This window comes from Tupaia chinensis, unplaced genomic scaffold, assembly GCF_000334495.1.
Source record: "Tupaia chinensis unplaced genomic scaffold, TupChi_1.0 Scaffold000147_1, whole genome shotgun sequence".
Classification (NCBI taxonomy): Eukaryota; Metazoa; Chordata; class Mammalia; order Scandentia; family Tupaiidae; genus Tupaia; species Tupaia belangeri.
In genome coordinates this window covers 7,165,826-7,189,989 of record NW_006159617.1, presented here as the reverse complement: position 1 = coordinate 7,189,989, position 24,164 = coordinate 7,165,826, and the positions used below count along the sequence as shown (strand labels likewise).

General features: G+C 42.1%; 1 protein-coding gene across 1 annotated transcript in view; it reads right to left on the bottom strand.

Annotated features, from left to right (window-relative positions):
* Positions 1 to 24,164, bottom strand: part of LOC102468263 (guanine nucleotide-binding protein G(q) subunit alpha) — a 214,820-nt gene that overhangs the window by 94,723 nt on the left and 95,933 nt on the right. Inside the window, exon 2 of the mRNA XM_027770679.1 lies at positions 3,548 to 3,702. Within this exon, the coding sequence (XP_027626480.1) occupies positions 3,548 to 3,702 (155 nt within the window). The remainder of the gene's footprint in view (positions 1 to 3,547; positions 3,703 to 24,164) is intronic.

The window sequence follows — 24,164 nt, the reverse complement described above, 5'->3', positions numbered from 1 at the left end:
AGAAAATAGTCTAGAGAACATGGAGATAACAAGGAAGCAAGCAAACTTCCATAAATCTCACTTAGCTAAAGTGACCAAATGTCTCTGCTTGTCTTGGAGAGTCCCAGTGTATGTCTGCTACTTCAATGTGATTATTGGGAACAAGCCCTTCCTTCCCAAAGTGTGCTGGTCTGGACGACAAATTGTAAGTCACTTCTGAAGCCCTCTAACAAAGGACTGATCATCAACAGTAGACTGAAACACGGACCTTTCCTGCAGGAAATGTATTTCAGGGTACTCGAATAGCACTAGTTGGAGAGAAAACCTGCTTTGACCGATTGATGAAAGTAGAAAATCATTCTTTTACAAATCCTAATGGCTTATTATATCAGTCAAGAATGATCAGTTGGAATTAAAAGCATTAGGTAAAGTGTTAATGGAGAGCTGGAGGATTGTTCAATGACAAAATAAGTGCACATGGGAAAAAAAAAATTCTGAGTTTATAATAGAGGACTCTACTATCCTACTGCTATCGTAAATCTTCATTTCAGCCACCGTAGGGAAACCAGCCTACGCCATCACTTACGATGGATTCTAGTCACAATGTGTAATGTGTAACACGAATCTCATCAAGTCTTGAAATGTAACTTTCAGTTGATAGTAAATCCATGAGATACGGGAACAAGCTAAATCACACTGAGAAGCAATCAGGCGAATCTAGGCCAATCTCTTGAAGACGCCAGTGAAATATAAAATGGGACTCGACTAGATTAAAGGAGCCTTCGGGGACCTAACAACCAGATGCGATGTGTAGACCTAAATTCAACCATCTCTGTTTAGGGAGAACTTGGCAAGTGTGAATATGGACTGAGTATAGAATGGTTAAAAAAAAAAAAGAAAAAAGACTGATTATTAATCTTAGGAATATTACTGCATTATTACTAGTAGCAAAAATTTCTACTTCTTTAAAGAGATGTGTACTCCAATGTTACTATCTGTAAGGACATATTGCTATCAATCATCTTATTAGATTGGTGCAAAAATGTGGTTAAGTGTGGCAGGGTTCTGTGAGGCTGGGCCACGGGGGAAGATGGCCGTTTTGCATCCAGATATTCCGAGTGCACTGGGCTTGTGTGTGAACGTGACCTGGGCTGTTGAGACCACAGGTGGATCTCAGCATCATGACCTTTGGGGGTTCTGTCTCTTTCTCTGTCTCTGTCACTTACAGAATAAATAAACAATAAAATACAAGATTAAAAAAGTGAGGTATATGTGCACACGCATATACGCACAAATACCTACCATTTAAACTAATTTCATCCCCACCCCACTAGGAAGAACAGAACTATTTACAGAATGATCATTTGAAGGGGTTTGGGGCCGCTTGTGCCAGGGGCACCTCCATGTGCACCTGGCCCTATCACTGGGGACATACTCAGATAGCATGCATGTTTCAATGGCGGACTCAGCCTGACCTGACATAATTCGAAGTAGGCAGCTTTCCCAGGATCACAGCACTGACAGCAGCGTGGAGAAACTCTCTGGGGTTTCTCTTACCATAAAGTGGCACCCAGTTCTCATGTAATGGGTACATGTCTAGAAATCCACGAATCTCAACTGAGGAGATGTCATCAGAGAGGTGACACATCCACAGTAGCCAGTATAAGGTCCTTGGTGCACAGAGGAATCTGTCAGGGGGTCCACTCCAGGAGCAGGAGGCAAGCCCTAGGGGTAGCCCCATCCCAGGAATCCCATAATTGTTAGATATTGGTGCCTTGATTGTCCCACGGCAAGACCTCTGTAGGGAGAACAGTTATGGTTGACATATCAAAAACAGGACAGGTAGGGAGGGGAAAAGGGAAGACTTAATAAAAACAATGGGAGATGGAAGAGTCATTAGTGAAGGTAACTCTACCACAGGGGACTGTCAGCAAGCCAAGGCATCCCAGTGGCCAGGTGAGAAGTGGAGCAGGGGAAGAAGAGAGCCAGGGAGAGCTGACGATGAGGGTGGAGGGGTGAATAAGCAGAGAGGAGAAGGCGTCATGAGCAGGAAAGAGGAATGATGGGTAAAACACAACAGCAACACGGGAAGAGAGATGAAATTTGAAATGGCAGAGGAAACAGAAGGACAGAGGGGGCAGGAAGTTACAGAGAGACAGCTGGTCAAAGGTTGAGGGGGAAGAACTTGGAACAGACCGGAGCTGAGTGCATTTTTTATCTCTGTACTCGCAGATACTTACCCCGGAGTGGGAACTCAGGGGGAAGAAGGAGGAAGGACGGGTGGGAAGAGTGAAGGCAGGCAGGCAGAAAGGCAGAAGAGAAAGACTAGGAGCAGTGTGAAGGTGTAGAAGAAGGAAGATCGGGATAAGGAATGAGTAAGAACACAGTTTAGAGACACACAAGGGGCTAATGTTACTTAAAACCTGATGGACATCATGTTTGTGAGAGTGTTAAGTCATACCCCAGAATCATGTCATTCAAATTCAGCATAAGAATGCCGAAAATATTTCATCAGGCCACATTTCTGTGGCTGATCTGAATCACAGCTTATCTTATAGAAATGCCTGAAACTAGAATGACAGCATGATAACTATATGGCAAAGGAGAACAGCAAGCTCTTGGACCTCTGACATACTATTGAGTGATACCAACCAGTTTGCTGGGGCCCGTATTTGTCCCCAAGACCCTGCTCTGTCTAGTGGGTCATTTTATCTTATGAACTGGCCTCAGACTGCTGAATATGCTTCGCCCATCCTTCCGTCTGCCCAATACCAAAACAAGAGGCAACTGCTGGATTCACATCATTAATGTAGACAGAAATCTGGCTAAGGACTACAAAAAGACCCTATTTTTCAGGCACCTGATTGCTGGCTATGTTGATTGCATTAATCCAATGATTGCCAAATCTTTCTGTTAGGGAAGATGGAATCTAGAACATTAACAGATCTCTCTATGACACAAATGATTTTCCTTCCCAGGAAAACATGAGTTTGATTGACAGTTCACAAAATAACTCGGGAATGCATGCACATGTAAACTCACATAATTTTCAGGCAAATGAAAACCTATCCACCAGCCTGACAGTGGCTCTCAGAAAGCAGTGAAGGTTCTGAGTTTGAAAACTGACAACTAGAAGTTTGATGCTCTAGGAAGCCATCATCAAACAGTTTTGTGGGCAGTCTCTAATGTGTGTAAGTGACTTCTAGCACAGGAATAAGATCAGAATTTGTATGAGAAATTATTATCACAAAATCTCAAGTCAAAATGGCTTACGTGTGTAAGAAACACTGCTTTGTAATTTAGGGGAAGAGACAGGTTGGTGAAATCAGATTCCCAGAGTCTTCAGTTTGTTTATCAAACAGAAAACAGTAAAAGAAAGACTCTCCCTGACTCATGATACCAGTCCCTTATCATATAGTTTTGATTTTCAGCTCAGCACCAGTTGATTTCTGTACTTTGTAACACTGAAGTTTGAATGAGCGATTGTATACACAGCATAGGACGTGGAACTTCTGATAATCATGGAGTAAAGAGCAACATCCAAAGAGCCTCCTGGATGGATACTCACTATTTGGTAGAGTCGGATAACTGATATTCTCGTCGTCTATCGTAGCACTCCTGGATTCCAGGATCATTCCATAAACTCTTTATTGCATCTACATATGGATTCTCAAAAGCAGACACCTTCTCCACATCCACTTCTCGAACTAACTGTGCATGAGCCTGTTTCAAAAACAAACATGGCGGTGGTTTTAATACACTGGTTTTGAACTGCTTTATAACAAAGTAATGCTTCATATTGTTGTTTTTCTCAGCCCCAAGTTCTTCCTGTGTAGTAAACCTCGAGGCTACTAAAAGCTGATCAGAGGAAAGTGGACTGTGCAGCCCTCCCCTCAGAATGACAGATGCCATGCTGCCGAGACCACTGTTCTTAGGTGATACTCGTAACTCTAAAACAATAAATAATGTTAAAGGGGAAATTTTTTATAGTTTATTATAATCCAACACATAATATACCCAGCCTATGAGTGTGCTATGCCTTAGCAGATGCTCAATCAGAATCCTTAACTAATCAGGTTAAGGTCTATAGTTTACTTTTAGCATAGGGTATAAAACCATTAGAAGAACACCTAATATTAATGACTTAATTTGAACAATGACAGTTCCTCCACTCCCACACAGCCCAGCTTCCAAAATATTTATATCTGCCTTATTTACATTTTCAGATTGTGGACCTTACTGATTTTTTAATTTAAAGAACTAATTTTTATTTAACGTTATTACTTATATATTTATTTAAATTTGATCAGAGAGGGACAGAGTAAAAGAGAGAGAGAGAAAACAGCTGCCAGATCTAGGACTTGAACCGAGGTCGACCACGTGGGAGTGCAGCACCTTTAACTACTATGCCACCTGCTGTTCCCCCATTCACTTTTTTTTTTTGGAGAGGTTTTCACTATAGGGCACGTGCACTCACCGGACAGACAGAGAGAGACAGAGAGACAGAAAGCAAGAAATCACCCCCCAGGGGGGATGACCATGCCACAATACCTTCTCCTCCATTCTCCTCTCGGGATCTTGGGCATGCATGCACACGCACCCGGCATGAGTTTAAGCCATCGGGTCCAGGACGCGAACCACGGTTGACTACATGGGAGTCCAGCGACATAGCCATTACGCTAACTGCTGGTCCCCCCAGCCCCATTCACTTTTTTAACAATAGAAAAAGATGGTCTTTTCATCATACTACATTTAACAGGAACGAGATTAAGATATTTGAAACTATTATTTTTGTTGAGAGGTTTTGCTGTAGGGTGCATGTGCTTGCCAGAAAGACAGAGAGAGAGAGATAGAAAGCGAGAAATCACCCCCCAGGGGGGATGGTCACACCGCAATCCCTTCTCCTCCATTCTCCTCTCGGGATCTTGGGCACACACGCACACGTGCCCGGCGTGAGTGTAAGCTACAGTGTCCAGGGCTTGAACCGCAGTCGACTATATGGGAGTACAGCAACATAGCCATTATGCCAACTGCTGGTTCCAAGATTTAAAACTATTTTTTAATAGAATAGAAATACAAACGTTTTATGGTCAACCCTCAAATTACCCAAAATGCACCAATGCCTAACAATCCCAATCAAACTAGGTTTCCCAGAATGCAGTGCATATGCAAATTATACATATACACATATGCAAATAAACATAAATACAATACTACCTTGAAAATTGGAGACAGATGGCTGATAAATATTTAAACAGTCCTGATTTTGTACAGAAATACAAACTGTTAAATAAGGTTAGTGAATAGCTATCATGATTACATCATGGTCAAATTATTCACTTCAGAGTATTAAGCAGATAGAATGTTAATAATTTAAACCATGCTAGGTCCTGTCTAGTTCCTAATCTTTACTTTCATTTTTTTCCTCTAAGTAGAAAAACCTCATGTCAATAGACTAATCTTTTTTTTTAAATCAATAGACTAATCTTGACTTAAGGTTTTAAGAAGGTCAATACACTGAGATTGAAGAAATCACCTTTCTTGTTAGTTCTGCTCTGCCATCACAATCGGATCTAGCAACTGAGAAACCCTAGCTCCATTCGGTACTCTGATCTTGAAAAGGGGGTCCCTGTAGTTACTTTCTGTAATCAATCCCTGTCCAGATGATTTGTCTTGTTTTTCCAGCAGCAATCTTACTAGCCTGGAATCTTGTTCCTGAATCCCACTTCAGAGCGGGCCTACTTTAATCATAGCTCCCTCTTGAGACTCACCTTTTGAGAATAAACCCCACTGGCTCCTCAATGAATCTCTAAGGCTGGGCTCTGCTCAGCACATGTTAAACTTCCTGGATCCCAAGGACTATTTTGGACTCGTCCGCTCTGCCTGCAGAACCAGACTCCTCCAAGCTTATGCGGCTCCCTCCATTCTGCAAACCTCAGCAGGTATGCCTAACGTCAAGTTGCAACCCTTCCCTTTTGCCTTTGCTCACTAAATACAAACAAATTCTAACTCTTTGTGTCCTGAGATATGAGAATGATCACCCTTGATACAATCCCGAATTAGATTCCTCATGGCTCTCTCTCCCTTACAGGGTTCTCTAGAGGGCTGAATCTTACAGAGTCTGGGGTGAGTAAGAAGCAGGAATATACGCAGACTGCTGGATTCAGTCTAAAGTCATGGTTTTGAACCTGACTCTGCTTCTTCTTGTGACCCTAGGTAAACTGCTGCATCTTCCTAAGTGTTATTTCTGGAGGGAAGCATACTGTTCCACTCCCCCCACCCATCACCGCCACCATCACCAGCCGCAGCCCCATGTGACTTTGTGCAAATCAGTCATAGCACTGTTTGTCAGGGGTGCTTAGGAGGTGGTCTGCAAATCAGCAGCATCAGTGACATCTGGGCATTTCTTTTTTCTTTCTTTCTTTTTCTTTATTTTTAAGAGGTTTTTACCTTAGGGCTCGTGAGCTCCCATGAGAGAGAAACAGAGATAATGAGAGAGAAAGTGAGAAATCACACCCCCCTCCCCAGAATGGATGTCCATGCCACAATCCCTCTCCATTCTCCTCCCAGGATCTTAGCCATTCACCCGGCATGATTTTCAAGCAACCAAGTCCAGGATTTGAACTGCAGTCAGCATGTGGGAGTCCAACAACGTAACTGCTATACCATTTGCTGGCATTGGTTAAGAGATGTAAACCCACTAATGTCACCACAGATCTGTCAAGTCACGAACTCTGTGAGAGAAGGCTTAGCAATCCTTACTTTCAGAGGCCCTGTGGGGCTGGCCCCATGGCCTTGTGGTCAAGGGAGCTGGATCCTACATGGCTGATCAAGCAGTATGAATCCTGGAAAATGTGTTGGGCATGGGTAGATGTGTGCCCCAAGTCCCAACAGGTCAGACAAGAGAAGGGATTGTGACACGACCATGCCCCACGAGGAATCCCCCCCCTTCTCTTTCTCTCTCTCTCTCCCCCTGGCAAGCACGTTTGACCTCTGGCAAAACTTTTTTAAAAATAAAAAAGGAAGTCCTTTGAATGATTCTGATGCATGCATAAGTTGGAGAACCACACAGAGTATAAAGCACCACACAGACACAAGTGTCTGTGATGATAATTAACAGTCTGGTTGGCCACAGAATTACTATTAGAGACTGGTCCACAGCGGCAACTGTCATTCCTAAGCAGGGACCATTAGCAGACTTCCTGAGGGCCAGAAAGCCACAGAAGTGAGTCAAAATGGCTAGATGTAGGCAACAGGGAGAGATGGGGACCACGGCACGCTGAGGAATACGTGCCCTGATGAAAGCTCCAAACGACTGTTGCATAGGTAATGTCAGCCCCTCCAACTTTTTTTTAAAGGAAGCCAAAAATCTAGATATTTTCTTCTTTAAAATATCCCTCATTTCAAATCTTGGCAATTGTCTAAAAGATAAATATGGCTTAACTGTCCCAGAGCTGGACAGGACAGCACTCATTTGCAACATCTGCTGTCTAAGTCTTTTCTAGTTGCCCCACTAGTTTGAACAATAATACTGTTTCTACACAGAACCTGGAACACGGTGTGGGGGTACTGGCGAACACATGCTAACGTAAGGCAGGGACCCTTTTCCAGTACTTCGCTACAGTAACATTTAGACAAGCTATTCTACTATGCATAGGAGAAGCAGTGGACCTCCTCCTTAGATCAAAGCTACACGGTGACATAGGCTAGCATAGGTATTCTCACCAGAGAATGAATGTGATACTCGCTATATAGGCTGGCTATGCCATTTGGAAGGAGTTCTGCTTCTGCTTCTGGAGCAATTACTTGTCTTTGCCCAGAAAAAGCAGTTTTAACGTACCAGCCACTTTTCACTATTGTGATTAAATGTTTACTGGACCCCAATGAGATGGCAGGCAATACCGTGCAGCAGTTAGGGAATGAGTCCCGCCCGGGGCGTGTGTGTGGGCATGTGTGAGTGTGCGCGTGTGTTCATGCATGTGTGTGCATCACAGTTCCTATACATGGCAACCAAACAAAGCACAGGATTATGAGTTCCAGTAGTAGGAAAAAGAGAATATTTATTTCCCATCTTTCATTCCAGTTGACTCTAAGGGCATTTAAATAAAGACAATATTCTCAATGGTATGTAGGTTGTAACTTTCCACAAAGAGCCTGCTTCTGTGAAATGAAACTACTTTCTACTGTCTGCAACCCCCTGTGATTTCCAACTTTGCTCTCTCTCCCCTGGTTTTTTCTTATATCTAGAGGCTTTACCTCTTCCTTTTTGTACTTTAAAGAGTTTTTGTTCAAGGACTGTATCATAATTTGCCATCTCTTAAAGAAAGTTATTCTTGAGTTTTATTTCCTCAAAAAAGAAAAAAGGCATCTTTCTGTCTTCTAAGTCATGGAACGTCTACATTTTGCTTTGTTAATAAATACATCTTTTTTTAAAAACGATTTAATTTTACTATTACTGTTATTATTTTAATTTGCTATAGGGTACATGCACTCACCAGAGACAGAGAGAGAAAAGGAAAGTAAGAAAGCAAGCTGCGAGACCCAGGACTCAAACTGCAATTGGCCATATAGGAGTCCAGTGCCTCAGCCACCCTGTCACCCGCTGGCCCCAATAAATATGTCTTTACTTACCCCTCTTATAGACTATAGACTATATGCTGATGAAAAGGGCTGTGGTTTAGCTTACTAACTCTAATTTCTTTTGGTGCCCAGCACAGAGGAAGCACACAGCAAATATCTGTTCGATTTAAGTCCATTTTAAAGGGGCACATAAATATGATGCCAAGTCCAAGTCCAACAGTTATGGTTTCTGAAGGAAACCTTCCTTCCACTACCCACTCGCATGGAGCTACGTTGTCTTCACTAACACTTGTTCGATAGTTGTTTTTCAAGTGTTTGTATGATTTTTGTCAACATCGTCCTCCCTGATCACAGTATACGCTTGAAGACAGAGTCAGCACTGCATGACCAAGGCCTAGCACGGAGCTGCCAGTGGGCAGATGCACAATAAATATTGCTGAACAAAGGATGCAAGGAAGGAATGAAGAGTAGAAATTTAACGAGGCTGGAAATCAGGATATCTAACTTCTACTTCTGGCCTTGATGTACAACACCAACACAACTCTTAAAAGAAACTACCTATTAAAAACTTAATTTTCTCTGTCCGTAAGATAAGACTATTGAACCAAATCACCCAAGGTCTTATCTAGACATTAACTATATAACTGTAAATATATAATATATACAAGTCTAGAGCAGCAAGGAGTTATTATGACACTGTCCCTATAGGACTGCACAATGTCATTCAGAGAAACCAGATCTTACTATTTCAAACAATACCTGACATGATAGGCCAGAATGTATGTGAATTATGCACATGAGCAGCACCACATGGGGATACAGCAAGTATGAGAGTCCTCAAAAAGTTCCTGGAAAATGGGTACTATGAAACAGCGATGCATGGATTTCAAAACTTTTTGCACCAAAATAAAATTGTACTTTCACTGCACTTTTTCATGAACTTTTTGAAGTCCCTAAGTGCAACTCAGTAGACTGAGGTCAAACAAGGTGTTGGAGAAAGGATATAATTCAGCTGGCAGGTGAAGATGAAGATGAAAGACACTTCCAAGGAGGAGTTACTGTGAACTAAGGCTCAGTGGACAAAATATACATGGTGCTTCCTTTTTCAAAAAATTTTGAAGAACTATTTAATTTCTCTTATTATTATTTTTCATTTGCTACAGGGCACATGCACTCACTAGCAAGGCACAGGGGACTAGGAGGCAGGAGAGAGAGCAAGCCCTAGGTCTGGGACTCAAACTGCAGAAGCCCATGTGGGAGTTAAGTGCCTTAATCACATGCCACGTGCTGGCCCCAACATGGTGCTTTCTTTTAACTGGAAAACCAGCTTTGTGAGAAAGTTTCACAATGACTCGAAACTCAAATTAACCTCTACAGTGAAAGCTGGAATATTTGTCTTAGCTATGAACCCATAACCCAGAAATCAACCTTCACCATCTAAGAAATACTGCCCTCAAAAATCACACTGATCACCATGTGACCTTCCACTCAGGTAAAAAATTCTAAGTCATGGTCACCGCCTAAACTTCACTGTTTAATTCTATCCTTGATGTTTTGAAAAATGATATTCAAATACAATCAAGTACGATTTGCATTTATGTAGGAGCTTTCATCTGAGGTCCCCTGAGTTACTTAAAAGTATGACAGTATTTTACAAAATATACACAGAATTATTTAATTGTTGATAACAATGTCCCTGGCCGAACTGCGTCAGTTTCTTTATTAAAAATATTCCATATGCTAAAAGAGTATTTTTAGTATGTTACTATATAAAGATAAATTAGATCCTTTTTTTTTTGTCCAAATGTCAAATGTAAAATAGAGGTAAAAACTATCGCTATGCAAAATTAAAATCTTACTAACGACAAAGGCTATGATGAAAGGGAAAGAAGTCACCTCCAAAATCCTAACTAGTCAATTATAATCAACTACCCTGTTTATTTAGAATGTTGCATGCGGAAAAGCAAAACAGGTATGAGTTAATCTTATAAACAAAATGTAAGGCATAATTTTATTCCGTGTTAAGTTACAGTGGAGCACACTGGAAATACTTAATGATGAATGCTAGCTTTCAGAATTCTTAGCAAGCTGACTGCGAGCCTCAAGGGAACATTGTGAGAACTACTAAGTAGCTACTCGGGAACTTTGGCAGAAGTCTAGGGCAGGACCACATGGAAACCACAGGATGTGCCAACGTGGTGAGGTCTTGTTTTTGTGAATCGGTAGTCATAAAATTCAGGTAAATCTTGGATGTGTTGATATTTCCATGGTTGCTTCTGTAAACGGAAGGAGGAATTGGGATCCCACCGCAGCAGGTCTTATGTTGCCCACAGAAGGCCAAGCCTTCAGGAGAGATAAAAAAGATCATATAGTTGCTTTGGAAGGATTTTCCAAAACCGTTAACAGCTCGAGGTGGCTTTAGACTGGAATGTCACACCTCTTCTGGTTCCTCTACTGCAGTAGTAGGAAACCAATGGTAACTTCCACATTTGCTGAAGCTCTTAGACACACATATTCAGCTCATAGGCCTGCTTCGTTTGAAGAGATGCCCAAAGCAAAGAGAGGCGCTCTAAGTCAGAGGTTTGCAAACCACTGTCAAGGCCAGTTTAATTCCAAACCCAGGGCTACTATCTTCCTACCTCTTGGTTTTTGATGTTTTGTTTCCATTTTGGCATTTAGTTCTAAAGAAAAAATTGCAAATGCCTTAAACACTAAAGAAAAAAAAAAATCCCAGCTTTTTTTCATTTTGTTTTCTTTTGCTCACAGGAAATATGGAACACACTGACAGCCCAAGACCAGCTCGCTTGTGCTGCAATCCCACGCTCACACAGCACTCACTCAGAGTGACCTTGTAGTAGTTACCTCATCCTCCTACCCTTTTAAATGGGGGCAATAATAGCAACTAATTAATCTTTAAACTGCCAGAGGGCACATGCACTAGCCAGAGAGAGAGAGAGGGAGAGAGGAAGAGAGCAAGCCCCCGCAGTGGGGTATGATCATGCTGCAATACTTTTTTCATTCATTTTTATCATCCTGTCAGGATTGGGGCACACATGCACACATGTGTGTTCTTCAAGCTGCCAGGGCTGAGATTCGAACAATGGTCGGACATCATGGATCTGGCTCCTTTATCTATTGTGCTATGGGGCCACACCTATCATTTATTTTAGATGGTTAACTTAGGAATGCCTATAAAATACTTAAAGGCAGAACCTGACACTTAAAGTTACTAGTTATTTAAAAAGCAAAAGAAGGAACCAGCAGTTGGCATAATGGCTATGTCGCTGGACTCCCATGTAGTCGACTGCGGTTCGAGTCCAGGACCCGGTGGCTTAAACTCACACCAGGCGCATGTGTGTGCGTGCATGCCCAAGATCCCAAGAGGAGAACAGAGGAGAAGGGACTGCAGTGTGGCCATTCCCCTGGGGTGTGGTTCCTCACTTTCTGTCTCTCTGTCTTTCTGGTGAGCGCACGTGCTCTATAGCAAAAACCTCTCAAAGAAAAAAAAAAGAAAAGGAAAAAAAGAAAAGAAAAAAAAACAGCAAAGAAAACACAAATCATGATACCTACACTTAATAGCCTTGGTTTGCTCAAATGTAAAATAACGTTTTGGAGGCCCTAACTGGATATGCAATCTCTGAGTCCTTAATTTGCAACTATGCCCTAGCATACAACTTCCGGCAGAAACTTATTTACCAGACTGCTTCACCTGGCCTGAGTTCATCAAACCTCAACAGATGACCTTCTTTCAGGCGCATTCCACACGGGGCACTAGTGGTTGTCGCTGTATCTTTATGAGTATTACTGCATAAATGACAAAAAGCAGCAAAGTCACACTGCGCTGCTCTGCCTGGGTTCAAGTTGTGAGTGACTCATTCCCACAGAACAGCATCTCCACACTTACGATTCAACTCGTGGCTCAGCAAAATTGCAAATTATTCTATGACACAGCCTTTTTTTTTTTTTTTTTTGGAGAGATTTTCACTGTAGGGCGCGTGCGCTCGCCAGACAGACAGAGAGAGACATAGAGGCAGAAAGCGAGAAATCACCCCCCAGGGGGGATGGTCACGCTGCAATCCCTTCTCCTCCATTCTCCTCTCGGGATCTTGGGCACGCACGCACACGCGCCCGGCGTGAGTTTTAAGCCACCGGGTCCGGGACACAAACCACGGTCGACTACGTGGGAGTCCAGCGACATAGCCATTACGCTAACTGCTGGTTCCCTGACACAGCCTTTCGAAGTCTCTCAAAGAGAGGACAGATCCAGTGTGTAGAGCATGTCAGTGGTAGGCATCTACTGGGTCTTCTTTGCTGAGTTGTCATGTCCCTCTTAACCTTGGTATTAGAGAGAGATGATGAATCTCTCTTTCTCTCTCTGTTTCTGAACATAGTAGTAAAGAGAAAGCACTTCAATGACAGACCAAACCAGGCTTCCTAATTCTATCATGTACCAACCCTGTCTTTGGACAGGAAACTCAACCTTCCTAAACATCAGCGTCCTCCTCTGTAAGATAATGGTAATGATTCCTTGTAGGATTATTTGGAAACTTAAAGGAGATGTGAGTAAAATGCCTAGTCCAAGTATTATAATACTATGCAATCTTGCAGTATCTCAAAGTTACTATGAATAGTTATTTCAGTAAATTCTTATCTCCCGTGTCTCAAGCAAAGCACAAGACACTGATAAAGTGCATGAAATGGAGAATTTATGTTAAATAAAATGTTCCAGGTAAGAAAGCATTAGATAAGAAAGTTTATTAAAATGCCCATATATTATTCTTTCATTAAGACTTTACCAACTGATTTATCAAATCATTGTTACATTTGCTCTTCTACCATTAAATTTTTATTTTTCATCCCATTATGCTATTATTCACAGAGGCAATCAATGATAATAAAGCATATTGCCTTTTCCCCAAAATTAGCTGGAAATATATTTTTCCTTTTGCTCTAGTTTTCTTATAGGCTATACTTGCTTATTCAAACATAGAGTAGACTCCTTTCTTTTTTTAAATTATTATTTTTAAGCTTTTGTCGGAGAGCATGTGCCCTCATCAGAGAAAGACAAAGAAAGAGAAAGAGAGAGAAAACACTCCCACAGTGGAACATAGTCATGCCACCAACCCTTCTCCACCATTCTGCTGAGATTCTAGGCATGTATGCACATGTGTCTGGGGTGTTTCTCAAGCGGCTGGGGCTGGGATTTGAACCACAAAGTTGGCCAAGTGCAATCTGTCCTTCTGACACTAAGCCGCGAGGCTGACCAGAGTGGATTCCTTATTGAAGGGTGGAAATACTCCTTCATTTAATTTTTTTCAAATAACTCACTTATTTTTTTCACCCTACCACTACCATTTTCCATGTAAATATTCTTGTATTTAATTCTTGGCTTGTCATCTTCCTTTCTCATGTTTGCCTGTCATATCACACTGACCAGCGTCAATGATACTGCAGGTCAGATGCTTGCTGTGGCCTAACACAACATACACCGAACAGCTCCAGAGAGTGTGCTGATGGAGGTAATTACATGGTTGCGTGACAAAGACTCTTGCCTTCAGGTCTGTAATATCTTGGGATGCAATATAAAATGTGCTCTTGTTGACCTGCTACTTAGTACCTGTATGATTATGAGAATCATGGCACGGGTGTGTGTGTGTATACATGCAGCATGAATATGACCAAAAGCCAGTTTATTTTCAGAGTTTATACAAAGTTACAGAGATAAAGAAGAAATGGGTAAGGGATATTCTTTGAGAGAAGGGCACATTAAGATCCCGCATAATTAGGGTTTGTCTGTATAGCTGAGCATATTTGAGAATCATTAGTTATTTGGTTATTTTAACAGCTATTTATTAGACAAACAGGTTGTAAAGTCAAAATAAGAGAAATGTGCAGAATGGTGGTTATAAAGAGCTAAACAGATGTCTGTACTGTAGAACTCAGAAGCTTTAACAGCGTCAGGGTGGTGGGAGAACCCATGAGTGAAGGTGGGAGATGGTCCTGGGCTTCCCAGTCTTCTCTGACCACTGATGCTCCTTTCCCTTCAGATCCAGGATGGGTGTTTCAATGGATCACTTTTTTAAAACAATGACTGGGGACCGAGACCCCCACTGACTACCTGGGAGTTGATTTTACAAAAATAAAATAATTCACTGACTGATTCTACCCCACTCAGGCTTAATAGGTAAATGCCTGCTTTATAGATGCACGTCATCTTCATTTCTGAGATCACATATTATATGTGGTTCATTTCCTGACATTACGTCTCAGAAAAAACCTAATCATTTTAGGCCTGTGTAATGTCCGAGCTCTCATAATCTTATTAACCAGAGGAGTCCGTGGCTGCTTGTTTGGGATTTTATTTTCTTTGACAACAGGAAAAATAGATAAAAGACGCCCCTGGCTCAGCTTGGTGGATGTTCAAACAAAGCTAAAAAAAAATAGAAGGAAAATGTCCCTTAATGCAGACAGGTCCAGATGCCCCCCTGGGAATTCCAGAGTCCTGCAAAGGGGATATTATCTTTCTTGAACTTTCCATGTGAAACCAGGCCACTGTATCTTCAGACAGTCAAGAAACTGTGCTTAGGAGAACTCAAAATGTAAAGCTTGTGTTCCCCAAATCTTGGAGAAGTAAATGAGTTTTAGGAACACCTGGTTCAAATGTCCCACTAACTCAGAAAATGACTAAAAATTCAAAAAAACTCCCAGTAATGACACCTTTTTGTCCAATGAAAAAGAGAAATGAACCATGTAAAATCTGAGTAAGAAGAAGGGAAGGGAAATAGAGAAATTATATCCCAGGAGGCATGGTTATTATTGTCGATAGTAAGTTATATATTTTTTCACTCTCAGTAACAACCCAAATTTTAGGAAGAATATAGGCAAAACTAAACCAAAAAGTTACATAGCCTGGGGCTGAGAGGCTGGGAACCTTCAATTTGAGAGTACAATGGTATATAGTTACAGGTTTCATACTAGGACACTTTTGAGTATGAATAAGGCTACTAAAATAGTTAATGTTACATACCTCTGAAATGTTTATTTATTGACTGGCAAATGAGTTTTAATAACCTGGTATTTTTCAAGGAAATGTGTGTATTTAAAAACTTTTTTATTTTTATTTATTCCTTTAAAAGAACAAAACTATTCCATTTCATTTATTATCTTTTTTTTCTTTTTAATTTACTATAGGGAAAATGTGCTCACGAGAGAGAGACAGAGAGACAAAGAAAGAGAGGAAAGGAAAGTGAGAAAGCAAGCCACCAGGTCCAGGACTCGAATAGCAGATGGCCATGTTGGAGTCCAGCACCTTAACTACCAAATCACCCGCTGGCACCCCCAGAAAATTTGAAATATAAAACATTCTTTCTAAAAAATTAAAATTTCATGTATTCATGGAAATTAAAGTTTTAAAAGTAGGCAGAAACATTTTCTTGGTACATTCATGAACTTTAGTCATATTCATAGCCACTATCTGTTTCTAATATCATGTCATTGACATGTTTCAGAAAACTATTTTTGCATATACTACATAACTGTTTAATAAAATTGCCTGCAATATTCTTAAAAAATTGCATTGACAGGGCCAGCTGGTGGTGTGGTGGTGAAGGTAGCTGGATTCCATGTGGTCAACTACATGGTTCCAGACCTGAACTCAGGAACTTGAAAAACATGCTGGGCTTGTGTACATGCATGCCCAAAATTTTGAGAAGAGAATGGAAGAGAAGAAATTGTGGTGTGATCATCCCTTGGATGGGGTGCTTTCTTACTTCCCCTCTCTCTATCAAGTGCACCCTCCAGTAAATTTAAAAACAAGTTGTATTAACAATTTTAGGTAAATAAATTTGAAATTGGTAATATTTTCAAATGAGCCCTCCATTGCAGAGTTTTGTTTTGTTTTTAATGTTATTGCCACAGGGTGAGTGCACTTGGTCAGAGAGAGACAGGGAGAGGGAAAGTGAAAAACCACAATCCAGGGGAAAAGGCCATGCTGCAATCCCTTCTTGGGATTTGGGGCATGCCCATACACACACCCAGCCTGATTTTCAAGCCAGGTCTGGGACTTGAACCTCTGTCAGACATGTGGGATTCCAGCACCTTAACTACCATACTATTGGCTGGCCCAGACCGTATGTATGTATGTATGTATGTATGTATTTATTTATTTATTGGAGAGGTTTTCGCTATAGGGCGTGTGCACTCGCCAGACAGAGAGAGAGAGAGAGAGAGAGAAACAGAGACAGAAAGTGAGAAATCACCCCCCAGGGGGGATGGTCACGCTGCAATCCCTTCTCCTCCATTTTCCTCTTGGGATCTTGGGCACGCGTGCACATGTGCCCGGTGGGAGTTCCAAGCCACCGGGTCCGGGACACGAACCGCGGTCGACCACGTGGGAGTCCAGTGACATAGCCATTAAGCTAACTGCTGGTTCCCTGACCGTAATTATTTTAATTCAGAAATATTCTCCTTTTAGAAGATGAAGTACTTTGTAAGCTCAGAACAAATTATGTTAAATGAAAGATATTCTTGCTCTATTATGTTTTTCAATGGAAATACATAAATATTTCAGTTCAAATATTTTCATAGGGATGATCTTTTTGTATCCATTCAGAATAGTACGCTCTCACACATACATTTCAGGAGATGAAACTCATGATTGGTAGATTATTATAGTTTGTTTGGACAGAATTTGATTTATGTGTGAGCCACAGCTAATTCCAAGTATATTTCTGCTCTGTAGGCTTAATTTAATACCTAGCATTTTACTATGGCACTATACTCAAGAACTATATTCCTATCATTATCACAAAATGCTTTCAACATTGACTTTCAGAACTTTTTAAAGAAGTAAAAGCATTTGCTGTAGCACTCAGAACTGTTACGTATTTCACTTTATCAGCATAAAATTCCAAAAGCTTTACCTTGATTCCATGATTTTAAAGGGGGAAAACCAAAATCAAACCATCAATTGTTTGCACAGTTTCTTCTGCTACAAAACTTACTAGATTATTAGCTACTGCTTAATTTCTTTGTTTCCAGGCTGCCATGAGAAGACCGCTCGGCCTTGGTTTTCCACACACATTTCACGTACACTTAGCCAAACTTCCCACTGCTGCTGCTCAGTGAGGGTCTGGTGTCTCGTGGACCTTGTCACCTATGGAGGAGACCACACACAGCATGACTGCCGACCTGAGTAGATATTAAAGGCAGCAGTACCACCTCCTTCTCAGTCACCCTGAGACTGGAAAAGGCTGGCTGTCTGTAGCCAATCTTGAACAAGCTTAACCTGGATGGGCATGATGCACACGTGCTGACTTTGAAAGGGAGATGTGGGGCCAGCTGGTGGCATAGTGGTTACATCACTGGGCTCCCAAGTGGCTCACTGTGGTTTCAGTCCTGGATCTAGTGGCTTGAAAATCATGCCAGGTGTGTGTGCATGTGTGCCCAGGATCCCAGGAGGAGAAGGGATATGCCCAGGATCCTAGGAGGAGAAGGGATTTCAACATGGTCACCCACCCTGGAGGGGTGATTTTTCACTTTCCCTCTCACTGTCTCTCTCCAGCAAGCACACAAACACCCTATGGCAAACAAACAAACAAAACAAAACAAAAACAAAACCGTTATAAAAAATTAAAAACAAAAAAATGAAAAAAGGGACATTTGGGAAGCAGGTTGGAATATGTTTCAGATTTTACCAACTGTTAAAATGAGAAATCTGTTCCAATAGTACAGGATGACACTGGAAATACAAAGTGAAGGTCTATCAAAACCATCTTGGTTTATGTTAAGGCAGCTATTAATAAGAATGCTTCATTAAAAATTGAAAAACTGGGCCCACTGGTGGCATGGTGGTTAAGGTGGCTGGATCCCACATGGCTGACTGGGTAGTTCAAGTTCCAGACCCAGTGGCTTGAAAAACATACTGGGCTCACGTGCATACCCAAAATCCCAAAAGGAGGGAGAAATGGAGGAGAAAGGTTTGTGGTGTGACCATCCCCTATGGATGGGGGGTGCCTTCTTACTCCTCCTCTGCACATAGCCTTCTTACCCCCTGTCTCTCTCCAGCGAGCACTGCTAGGACGCTGGGACTACAGGTGTAAACCACCAGTGCCTTGGACAAACTGGGGCTTCCAATCAATGCATGTATAGGAGACACTTGAGCTAGGGTGGCCAGGTGGTGTAGAAGTGAGATATGGTCAGCGTGTCTACTTAGTCCAGCATAAACTACTGTTTTAGGAAGTCAACATCTAAACTTGAGTGCTTTTGCATTAACTCTACCCCTGCAAAAACAAACAAAAACACAGATCCTACCTCCCTTAATAAACGGCAAGACCTAGCATCACTGCACCTATATTCTGAGAGGCCAAGAAACCGCACCTACTACACTGTTACCAGTTGCCCTTCCCTGCTGTCCAGAATAATGGGAGAATGCACAGTTCTTTATGGAAGTGAAGGATAGTCTATGTCATGTAATGCGAAACTATGCTGCATTGAAGAACAGAACCCGGCCAGCTTCACTTTACCTGTCTGACCCTGAAGTAACCTGAGTTTGCAGTCTGCCCACACTCCCAACTCCCTGGCCCCTACTATCTGCGATGTAACTCTTGGGTTCATTTTGTGATACGGAGGATTGCTTGCCTCTTCTCCAGAAACTGACTCCTACCAATGGGCAGTTTCTTGGCAAGGATCCATTAAAGAATGTGCGCCTGTGATCTGCCAGTGATTTCCCCTCACCTGCTCTTGACATCTTAGGCATTTGTAAGTTTCAGTGTACTCAAGTCTACGCATGGGAACAAAGGCTTGCATTAGGTACCAAATGCTGCCACATAGTCTGGATGGATGAGGATGACATGCAAGTGGATGAAGGCCTGTGACTTTGGAAAAACACAGGGAGTCAGAACACACTCCCAATAACCTGGGGCTCCTCCAGACCTCAATATTCTTTCCCCTGAGGTGAGGTAATGATAACTATGTCACTATTGTTGTAAAGATCAGATGGAGTAATAGACATAAAACAGCATAGTAACAAGCACACATTCATCAGTCAGAAAATAGAAGCGATCTTTGGTTTGTACCTCAGGTATGACCCAAGAAAAATGATGGCAACATACCCTCAGTCATTTTTTTGTATTCAGTAAACCAATCTTGTGTGTGTGTGTTTGTTGGGAATCTGTTCCAAAAAAATTACAAAATCATTTCTATGGTTCCGACTAACATACTGTAGCACTATCAGTTTTATTTCTTAGGAAAATGCTGTTTGAATCCAGCCGATGGTGTGGTGGTTGAGGCAGCTAGATCCAACGTGGTTGACAGCAGGTAGGAGTCCTGGACCCAGCTGCTTGAAAAACACACTAAACTTATTTGCATATGGGCCCCAAATATAGAAAGGAGAAAAGGGACTGTGGTGTGGCCATCCCCTACTGGGGGAAGAGGGTGCTTTCCACTTTCCCGCTCTCTTTCTCTCTCTCTGGCAAGCACAAATGCTTTAGACCAAAAAAAATTTTAGTGCTATTTTACATTCTTGAGTAAATACAATACTTAGAGTGACCACTAATAATTACTTTACAGTCACAATTTTTTTTTTGGAGTGAAAGTATGTTGACTTTAAGTAACACATAAAAGGCTTCTTTCTCTATGGAAAAGCCCATGTCACTGTACTACATTTGTCTCAGTGACGCATTTTCAGAGCATGTAGAACCTCATAATCTGATCCCAACCTTGTCTAAGATACCCACGCTGATGGGCATGAAGATGTTACCAGATATCACATCAGGTGCATGTGACGTGCTCCTCTCGGGAGCTCCCCTAAAACGCTACAGTCTGGTGATGTGATGGCCGTGAAATCAAACCGAACCACATCCATCTTTCGTATGACTCAGAAGGACTTAGCAAGTTGCACTGCTTTTTCAGGAAGATAAAAATGCATATTCCCTCTCTTATGTGTTCTTAGTATATATCTATTTTTGAAAAGCTTTTCATGTAATTTCTAAATTTAGCTCCTACTTCCTTTTCACTGTGTCATCTGAGCCCCAGCCTGTCTCTGATAACATTCTGATCTTCACTCCAAGGAACCTACATAGAAACTGCCTCTCAGAAGGAGATAACCTTTCACTAACCTCTTCTGTGCTCGCAAACAAAGGGTGAACTGGCTGGTGCAGCACGACCACTTCCTGCCCTTCTCCAGTTTCTATGGGCACCACTCACATTTCAAATAGAGTAAAATCCTCTGGCTGTGGTGGCATAAAATAGCAATAGTCCAGAGCATCAAAATGTTTTATTTAGCAAATCTCCTGGTAAGAAAATATGAGTTATCTATTGCAACCCAAGAGAAAGGATTGAGACAGGAGAAAGCAAAAAGAAGGGGTAGTAGAGACTGGGCTGTTTCGTTAGATAGAAATTTCTGAATCATTGGCCTGGGTTAATTACCATTGTATGAAAATGCTCTTTCTCTCTCTCTTTTTTTTTTTTTTAAAAAGAACTATTTATTTACTTTTATTTATTATTAGTTTAATTTTCCAGACCAGAAAGAGAGAAAATGAGAAAGCAAGCCTCCAGATCCAGGACTCAAACCACAGTCTACCATGTGGGAGTTCAGCACTTTAACCACCATGCCATCTGCTGACCCAGCTCTTCTTTTTATTTTTCATTCCTTAGTATCAGATGTAAGATGGATAAGTTATAGACGGCTGAAAAATTTTTTGGTATGAAGACAAAACTTCAAACAACATATTCAAAATTTCAAGCAAAAACAATCTGGGCACGTAGCCAGAAAACATGGCATAGGAGTGGAATGTATGGAGTGACAAATCGCAGCGACCCCTAACTACAGAGCTAACCTCTAGGTCTGGGGAAGAACGGCTGTGTAGTAGGCTCTCAGTCTTCCCAGAATCCTCTCCATCCTCCCATTTAAGCTTTTCCCAATGACTCTTCTCTTTTCAGGCCATTCATAAACTTCCTAACACACAGGTTAGGCCACGCTGCACATAGCCTGGCACTCCTATCTTCCTGCTCCATGTTCGTATGGACAGAATTTCCAGCAATACTGAAAATTACTTTAGGTCAAGGACTGGCGAAAAGCTCTTGGACTCAAGCACTATGTGAGTGCTAGATGAGTACATATTTCTACCATGGAACTGAATTGTTCCCCTTCCCAGAAACGTGATCTAACCCGGAGGAGGATAAGACGATATAATGACCAGCCCTGGACAGAGGAAGCAGTCCTGCCAGGAGGACTGGCTGGGCCTCGGTCTGACGTAGGTCAGTCTCCTAACCCTTTTACGATCCGGCCTGACTTCTGTAACTGGATAGAAGAGAATGGCTGAGATGCCCTGCCCTTATGATTACACACTCACACAAGAGCTGGGTGAAATTAAAATATTAACCAGTGGCACAGAAACAGACACTGACCCAAGAGAACAGAGCAGGGCCCTAAACTTTCCTCGCCATGCCGCTCACCAACCTTGTACGTGCGAGATCACGAAGAGGCCAGGGAAGTTCTGGCGTTGGAGGAAGCCTATGAGGTCATTCAAGGAACGTGGGGCAGCAGCTACAAAGGGGTTTCATATTTTCACACTGGTATCCTGTTTCATTCAGTAAAGGCTGAAAACCAACCCAGCCTGTAAGCAAGACCTTACAGTCACACCAGCGTTAATTCTATTCAAAAGTTATTATTCTTATCTGAAGGTGTACAGTTGCTTCCAGAGCCGGAAATAAAAAAGAGAAAACAGAAATTGTTACCGACGCTGACAATGATCTATCTTTTTGATTCCTCTCCCTCTCATCCTTCTAATTCAACATTGGGGGAGGATGCAGTTTGATCCTTTCTGGCTTCTCCAAAATAGTGTCAGTTCACCTTGCGGTAAAGAGACAGAACCACGCTATGTTCCCTGCCTTGCTGAATAAATAGAGTGGAAAGGCCAAGAAAAATCTAACTACTATGTTGGGTTCACAGATGAGTAAAGTGTTAGTTTCTGTCCACAATCAAATTCCCAGTGACATGCAGCAATACTGGCCCCATCTCGGAGCTCGAGGCCAGTCCTGACAGCTACGGTTCTGTGGTCCACCTGCAGCCTGGAGAACCCAAGACAATGATAATGAGAACAGCAGGGAGGGCTGACAGAGACTACGCTAAGTGGTAAAGTCTAGATAATAACTTTCGGGGCTGGCAGGTGGCGTGGTAGTTAAGGCCCTGGACTCCCACACGGCTGACCAGAGTCCTGAACCAGGCAGCTTGCTTTCTCACTTCCCCTTTCTCTCTCTGGTCAAATTAAAAGTTAATCATAAATAAAATTGAAAATAAAATAATTCTTTTCAAAAAAAGAATAACTTTTGAATACAACGAACACTTTTATGACTGTAAGGTATTCCTTACAGGCTGGATAGGTATTCAGCCACTTCCACACTGCATGGGAGTGTGTAAGAAATGCCAATTCTTAGGCCTTACTGCAGAGCCACCAAATAGGAACCCCCAGTTTAACAAGAGCCTCAGGTGAGAAGCTGGAGAAGCGCTGATCAGCTGGTCTCAAATGTGGCTGCACATTGGAGTCAACTGGGGGCTTTGACAAATACTGCATGTCTAGATCCCGCCCTTGGGGATTCTGATGTCACAGGTCTGGGAAGTGACAAGTTTGTCCCATGTCCCCCACACCCCTGGTCTATGCTGGTGGAGACATTGGTCTCTGACATGAGGGGGCACAGAACCACAGGGTGCAGGAAGAAACTATCAAAACCTGTGTGTCACAATCTTAAGGTTTTTTGAAGTTAATTTTATTCATAACAGAGTCATTTGTGCACACGAGAAACAGAGGGGCAGGAAGGAAAAGGTCACTCCCTTTGCAGGGTCTCTTACATTATGAACCCCTTTCCTCAACCTCCAGTTCTTCAGAGATCTTGGGCATGCACAGGGCTGGCATGTTTTCAAGGCAACCCTGGGACCCAAATCCAAGGTTGGCCACACGGCTTCCAGAGCTATAATCTGGTGCCAGCTGGACCGGACCTTATGCCCTCTTTAATGTATGGAATACTGATGGCACCCTCACCTGGCTGGTGGCCACCTGTGGCATCCAAGACTCCTGAGGGAAAGACAGGTGGTTCTGGAGGAATCTTCAGTGCTAAGTATCTCCCTTAACGTCTCCCCAGTTTCATCAGTTATGGCTTCTACTACAGTAAATGGCAGAATGTTGGCAGCTTTATAATAAGAGGAACAACCATGAAAACATGGGAGACCCACAGGTTTCTGAGCTACGTGAGGCAGGCTACCAGTAAGAACTGAGCAACTCAAAGGCAAGTGTACATTTTTCCTTTACAAAATGGCATGTGTTCCAAATACGCTTTTTCCTCCCCCTTGTCAGGACAAGGGGCTGAAGGAGCAGCCTATCTGGCAGAGATTTTTGTAAAAATAAACATTTAAGCTATCCCTTCAAGGCCAAAGAGCATTTGAACAATGAGTGGGAAAGCAATTGTTAGGAAAACGTGTACTGTGGAAAGAGCATTTTAAAAATGGATACTTGGAAATGTTTTCACTGTGATGTGATCTTACTGTCAAAACCATTACAAGGTGTTACACTAGGAAAAACAACTACGGATACACTTTAAACTTGGGGAAA